Here is a 7,386-nt window from a genome sequence, read left to right as displayed (position 1 = left end):
GTTCCCAGGGCTTTTTTACGCCATGAACGTCTTTGAGAGTGAAAAAGATTGCCTAGAATAAAGGTTTTCACGAAATGCCTAAAGTTCTACTGTCGCCAATTGCGCAAATATGTTTTCGCGATTAATTTTCAATACCGTGTTATGCGCTTAAAAATTGCATTACACACTGCATGCCTTTTGATATTGATGTAAATACGAAATTCTCAAATCTCGCCAAAACAACACAGGTAAAATTCCTTTCCCAGCTCAGCCGAATACTAGTAACATGCGACTTTGACGGTAGCTTTGCCTGAATCCACATCAGAAATTGTGGTTGCAAAAAATTAACCTTTACAATGCATTTTGCAGTAATATTTTTTGTTGGAATAAACTTATCTGCCCGTCATTTCCTATAAAGTACCAAGACCATCGATTTGCAGAACGGAAATTTCGAATTGTTCGTTTCAGGCGCGAAAACTTGACGACGCAGTTTTTTGAAAGGCAAAGGAGTTGGAAAATTTATGATACAAAATTCTAAGTTTTGAGGTTGTGAATCTTTGAAATGTCCAAGGTTAACTTTTAAAAATTCGTGCTCCCGAAATTTTATATTTTTAAAATCTTGAAGGGTTTTTTCGTAAGTTTTGCTCATGAAATGCAAAAACAGGGAAAGTTGATGCACTTAATAGGCCCTTTAGAATATTTTCGTTTACAGACTGAGAAAAACCTAAGTGCTTAGTTAAAAAAAAAGGAAAAAAGAATATATATATTGCGCAAAATATAAGCATGCAAAATTTCCATTTTTGAGCCCACTCCAAAGTTCATTTCATGTTGTAATAGTCGCGTATCGCTATTTTTGTTTTAAAGAACTCACAGAACGTAATAAGGGTTCCATAATCAATGCGATCAAAAATTACCGCGAATTCGAGTTTCAAAGTGTGTGGTAATTAACGCGAATCAACGAATTTCAAATTTTCAGATGGTATTTAATTAACGCGAATTTTAAAGAGGTGTAGACACTTTTTTACAGGTTCCAACTAAGAAAATGAAAGAGAATGAAATGTCAAAAACATATTTAATCTTTCTGTCTAGAATGCTCAAAAAGGGTTACTATAAAGGGATATTTTTAATAGTGTTTTTTTACGCACAGTAGTCAAGTTATCCGTGATACCTGCCGCTCTCCAGATTATCTTTGTCCAAACTATATATGCACGAGCTTTTTAAAGGGCGTTATTTTTGAGAATTAAGGTTAACGGGGGATTTTTTAGTGCCAGCCATTAATTAACGGATGGAATAAAATACGCGATAAATAAATTAACGGGTTCTAAATAACGCGAATTTACTTGCTTCGTTATTTTCGTGTAATAAGGTACATAATATCAGTTTCTATAATTTATACTATCTTACATGGCATTTGGGCGTTCAAGCAGTAGTGGTTGACTTCAAAATGATAAGCACGTTTTCGTAATTCCTAAGCCGAAGAAAGATTCTGGATTATGCTCTCGTTGCCTTCATATGGGAAACTCTGAATAAAACATGTTTCGAGTAAAACATGTTTCTCGTCGCTTCGAATCGTCGCGCGGTATGCGTCACTTGAAAGGATTAAAGTTCAAATCAATGCCAGAACATGCTAAAAACAACAACATTTTGACCTGTGTTCCCCTAAAGTAGTTTTTTCTGGCAAATTTATAGTGTTACAATAAAATTTCTTAAAATTCGTGAACTTTAATTTTTTTTGCGGAAATGAACTTTCGCAGTGAAAATCTTGGCACAGCTGTGCCTGTTTATCTAAATTTCCCATTTTTAAATGAACCTGTAAAAAAATTAAGGGGGAGGGGCACAAAACAAATAACAAACGTAACATTCGAAATGTATTTATTCTGTGCTTCCGAAGAAATTTATTTGTTAAGCAGGATACCATCATACTAAAAAAGAAAAAAAATTCAATATTTTCATTCAGCATTTATTTTAAGTATTCTAAAGTTTAACACAAACTTAATAAACCTTGGATAACTGGTTGTCCTTGGACAATGATACATGAGCAAGGTCCGAGAGACGGAAAGATGTTAAATAAGCTAATTAGCAGGTTACGCATTAATAACATTGACCATGTTGTTCAGATCAGAGAGAAGTGGGATGTGGCACTTGAAGAGAATAAAGGAGATAATTGAATGAGGTGTGGAGCCAGGAGCCGTAGTTTAGCGGTTATCACTCTTGTAGTTTGTGCGGGAGACCGGGGTTCGATTTCCCTTGGCGGCGATTTAATATGGGCAATTAAAATTACCGTAGCCCCGGGTTAACCCAAGCCATATGAGGGAAATTGGGTAGATGGCGCACTGTGTGGGCCGTTGGATGTGACAGGGAGTTGTCTGGCAGAGCGCTGACCCTAATTGAGTGTGTGTAGCTCAAAGAGAGCATTGAATACTCCAGGACTCCCCATCAAAGCCATGGCCCCTCCTGGAAATAATAGACAGGGTATATCCCTCAATATTTGTGAGGCTAGCCATGTAAAATATGCACATCTATATATCTATGTAGCTAGGCGTTCCTGGGGTAAAAAGCCTGGACAGGAAAAGTGAGAAATACTTAGTAAGGGGTAACCATGAGATTTTCTGCCAAGGAATTAGAGTTTAACTAATGGGTAAAAACGAAGTTCCATGCTACAATGGCTTCATCCAACCCATTGTGGCAAAAAAAAAATGTTAAGCCAATAAATGTGGCTGGACAAAAAGGACATAGTAAAAATAAAATTACATACTTTCTGTTGAAACCATTTCATGGAATCAGCCTTGGTAATTTTGTGTTTGAACCCAACTTTTGACTTCTTGCGTCTTCTGTATGCAATACTGTATCCGGGCCTGGCCAAGACAATATAGAAGTCCATACCGTAAATACCAATGCTGGGATCGTATTTTATTCCAAGATCAATGTGTTCTTGAATTCCAAATCCAAAATTTCCAGTTGCTGAGAAATTGCGTCTTCTCAATTCATACTCTTTTACTTTTAAACCCTTTTCCAAAATTTCTTCTGCTTTAGGACCTCGTACAGTGCAATGTACAGCAATTTTTTCATTACGTCGAATGCCGAAAGATCTTACAGTGTAACGGGCTAAAAGTAATTACATTCTAACAACACACTTTTAGAAAATAAATTTTATTTATATATTTGTTAATCAGGCTTTAGGCGTAGAAAAGTTGAATTTTTATTAAGAAAATGGTAACAAAAAGGTGCTTGAAAAATTCAAAAGACCATACATTTTGCAAAGAGGGCTAAAATCACATAAAAAGGTCTGAAATATGACTACGAATCATCAAGGTTAAAAACTACCTTTGGAAAATACTGGAGTTTGTCCAGTCAAGGCTTCCAATACTTTGCCAGCACGTACAAGTCTGTCACCACTTTCGCCAACACAAATATTGATACACAGCTTCTGGATTCTGATTTCCTTCATTGGGTTGACCTTTTCCACCTTCTTTTCCTCTTGAGGCTAAAAAAGATAATGATGGGCATTATTTGCTGACCTACAGTTTAACTCAAATCATAAGACAGTAAATTGCTTGAAAATGGTGTAAAATGTATACACAATCATTACATGCATGCCATGACAGATTATTTCTATAATGCTGGGAGCAAAAAATAAATAATTATGAAACAAGGCTTATTGAATTAAAAGAAAAGTAGTCAGAATCAGAATAAAGTGCACAGTAATACAACTTAGAAATTTAAAGTATGGTAAATGCAAACATGATTATCTAATTTCTTTAATTACCTTGGCAATATATCCCTGAAGACTCTGTCACAATCTCGCAATTACATTAGTAAAAACTATGTTAGACATATGAAATGTTACCTACGTGTGGGAATAATTGCGTATCTACAAGATTGAATAAAAAGCAAGATATTTAGTAGGTACAAGTACTCCACCTTTGAACCCATTTTCATCCCCGCGAGTTACATATTCCATGCTCACTTTAGTATTACCCTGACAGATTTGTTTTTAAATAAATATCTTAGCTAATTTTGCCATTTGTTGAATCTGCTTTCCCTCAATTTAATAATTCTAAACTGATACATGAAATTTAAGGTTTTCCAGATTGGTGCCCACAGCTTGTAAAAAGAACAATTCAGGTTATTATTTTTCTGGTTATTTTTAAATGACGTTATTGTTGCCAGAATCTTTATCAACGTTTTAAATAAAACAATAAAACTACACTATTCACTCTTTTGGGTTAAATACTTTATAAGATCAATATTTTTAGTTTCACGAAGCTTGCAAGCTTTTCAGGCTTGTCACTGTCTCCCTCTTTGCCTTGTCTTGATTATCCAAAAAGTTTTAGCGATCCTTACCACTTTGCTGGTAACTGAAAAAGTTTAGCTTAGATTTTCATTGCATAACACATATTCTTTTCTTGTCATTAACATTAGATCAGCATTTCACGTAAAGTTAAAAATGGTAGCATGCGAGTTAAAAACTCAAGTTTTTGACCAATGTTTAGAAAAAAATCTGCTGGGAAAGGCTGTTTCCCAGCATAATAAACGACACCATGGGGCGTCCATAGGGATAACCTTTTGCAAGAAATTTGCAAGTGAGGCCTAAGGGCCTCAATTGAGAATTTTTAGCTAACACACTTCACACAATTTAAAAAATACTATAGGGTATAAACAGGCCTGGTAAAAAGTACAATCACCAATGTGCAGCACCATCACTCTCGCAAATTAACAATGACATGTGATGATGACCAACAAATTTATGTTTAATGTGAAAAAATTTACTAACATATTTAGATAAGATAACTTCAATTTCAGGAATATTTGCACACAAAAAAGAATTAAAAAGAAATCGTTTTGCTAGAGCAGTAACATTGCCTTGCACTACAATAAAAAAAGCATTGTTACCATTAAAAACTTTAGGCGAAAATTTAAACATGTGAATGTGACAAACATTTTGAGGTTCAACAACATAGTTTATAACCACTTGTGGATAACTTAAATCAGTGGAAAACAGTAAAAATTATATAATTAAATACTGTTTCATTGCATACTATTTTTTAATTTTATCTGTTTCACTTTCCTGTTTGTTTTGAATTTAGGGAGTAGTTTAACATAAAAAACTTGTATTTCACAAATTAAAAAACTGCATGAGAACAAGGCTTTGAGAACACTAGAAGTATGTTGCTATTAAATATGGGAAAGCATAAATTATTGAGAAAAATAGTGAGTTTTTTTAGGTTAAAAAATTATGCTGACATTGACACAGTGTTCTAATAACTGCAGAAAAAGCACCTTTTATAACACACCATGACAGAGATAAAGATTCATGTCAAAATTAATTTAGACATTTGCAGAGGTATGTGCTGTGACCACACACCATTTCTGGCCAGTCCTGTATAAAGAATACATTTATAAAACAAACTCTTGGACACCATCAATAAAAAATGCTTGCCCCTCCAGGCATGGCTGTTTCGCTACGGTAAAACCGCAGACAAAATTAAAATGACTTCCACAATTTTTTTTGAAATTTTGGATTTTTATCATTTTTTAAGTAATTGAAACTTTTTTTGTATTGTTTTAATTTTACTGAATTAAAAAGTATCAAAACGATCTACTTTTCTCCTTTTCAAATATATAAATATGCTATATGTGTGTAATAAATTTCGAGTTATTTCGTCAAACAAAAAACACTAAACTAAAAAACAAACATTTTTGGCGAAAGTATACCATCTTTCCAACCTTGTGCCAACGCCGGTTACTAGCTATGGACTTGAAAATTGGTATGGGGGGCCTGGATGCCATGCACCGTTTGTCTCGCAAATTATAAACTACTTAAATTATAAGGCGCTAAAAAAGAGGAGCAATTTGATGTAGTGTTATTCCTTTTCTGTCTAAATAAATAATTAGCTAAACTTCTAAGCAAGTCACAGTGATGGCGTTTAATGTTTTGGTAGGCATGGTTTTTCCCAGCAAAATTACGGCATCCTTGTGTTTACTTTGGACTTGATTGCTCGATCCAGGAATCCTAGTTTGAAACCAGGATTTTTCGACAATGTTGGAATAAGCGAGACAACGGTGTCTTAGCAATTTTGAAGCTAGCTGAAGTTTTGCAGAGCACGAGGCAAGGGACAAAACAGTAAACTACTTTATTCTGCAGGGATTTTAATATTATTTTTTTGCTATAAGATCACCCTAGATTTTAGGAAATTGTTTTATAGCTTTTAAAACTTCGAATGTGGCTAATACACCTTTACGATAATTCAATTGTACATGCGTTCCTACGGATTTCCATCGTTTTACAATAACGGAAAAAAGGAGGTAAAAATCGTGTTTTTATGAGAGTTTGTTAGAGACGAAAGCGTGTTTTCTCCATTTTTTTTAACTTCTGTTGTATCAATTTCTTTCAAATTTTCAGGAAATGTTAATAATAATAACGTATGTGTACTTTTCATTAAAAACAAAACGCGGCAGGAAAAGTTATCACAAAAAAACGTGTTTTCTCATTAATAAACTCTTATAAAAGTGTATGTTTACCTCCTCCGATCGCAAAATAAGCTGCCATGGAGTGTTACTTTTTCCGAATTATCGTAAAGGTGTATTGTTCTTTTTTAAACTTTTATCTTAATTTTTTTTCTTTTATTAATATGGACAATTTATCTGAGATTATTCTTTTTACAGAATATCAAAATTTTATTTCGTTCTTGAGATATCCTGTTTTAACTGACAGGGTATTTTGAATTATTTTTCGTAACATTTTTGACCGCTTTGAAACAGCCGTGCAAGGGACCAGAAAATGTTTCTTTTTTAAAGGAAAGTTAACCCAAAAAATCAAAATGAAGTAATAAAATTTATTCAGATGTGTGTTATTATAATGATTTTAGGTGCAATTATAATGGCATTTGCAATTCCAAAATTCCTGGTCAATCAAAACAATGTCTTTTTGTAAATTAACAGGTCCATATGTTTAAGCAAATAGGACAAGCACATTTTGTCTATGTTCCCTAACTCCAAAACTTGACCAACACAATTTAAGCAATCTATATTTACACTATTTTAGAAATCATATACCAAACTTACACAGGCTTGATGGGTTATTATAATGATAAAATTTATGAAAAATCTGTTTATTTCATATTTCAAGAAAAAACGACTAAATTTGAAAGTGTATTCGTTAGGTTACTTCACAAGACACATTAGCTTAGTACCAAAAAATGTTGAAATCGTAATAATGACCACCACGTGAAGAGAAAGTCTTACCGCCATGTTGCCGGACTGGATGATAAAGATCGAGAAGATCCACGGGAAGGCACAAGAAATGTAGGTCGAATGTGTATTATGCAGACCAGGAAAGAAAAAATATAATGATGACTCTACCTAAAAGTGCATCAAAGCGAAATTTTATTATTTTTTTGCATTTAT

At 33.6% G+C, this 7,386-nt stretch overlaps 1 protein-coding gene across 1 annotated transcript; it reads right to left on the bottom strand.

Moving 5' to 3' along the window:
- Positions 1–1,834: 1,834 nt before the first annotated feature.
- Positions 1,835–7,367, bottom strand: LOC130641003 (60S ribosomal protein L11-like). Its single transcript, XM_057447631.1, has 4 exons — positions 7,225–7,367; positions 3,304–3,463; positions 2,735–3,084; positions 1,835–1,901 (listed from the first exon to the last, which is right to left on the bottom strand). The coding sequence occupies exons 1-4, from the start codon at positions 7,228–7,230 to the stop codon at positions 1,875–1,877; spliced, it is 543 nt and encodes a 180-aa protein (XP_057303614.1). The 5' UTR covers positions 7,231–7,367; the 3' UTR covers positions 1,835–1,874.
- Between the last annotated feature and the right edge of the window lie 19 nt (positions 7,368–7,386).

The sequence above is a fragment of the Hydractinia symbiolongicarpus genome, chromosome 4 (genome assembly GCF_029227915.1).
Source record: "Hydractinia symbiolongicarpus strain clone_291-10 chromosome 4, HSymV2.1, whole genome shotgun sequence".
NCBI lineage: Eukaryota > Metazoa > Cnidaria > Hydrozoa > Anthoathecata > Hydractiniidae > Hydractinia > Hydractinia symbiolongicarpus.
Note: the sequence above shows the minus strand (reverse complement) of the source record. Positions and strands in the feature narration are given on the sequence as shown.

Bases quoted from the DNA above. Each gene is read 5' to 3' on its own strand.
- LOC130641003 (XM_057447631.1), bottom strand. The intron at 3,085-3,303 runs GTAGTTTTTAAC...AATTACTTTTAG, and splicing joins AACTCCAGTATTTTCCAAAG to CCCGTTACACTGTAAGATCT. The intron at 1,902-2,734 runs GTATGTAATTTT...TTTCTTTTTTAG, and splicing joins TGAAATGGTTTCAACAGAAA to TATGATGGTATCCTGCTTAA.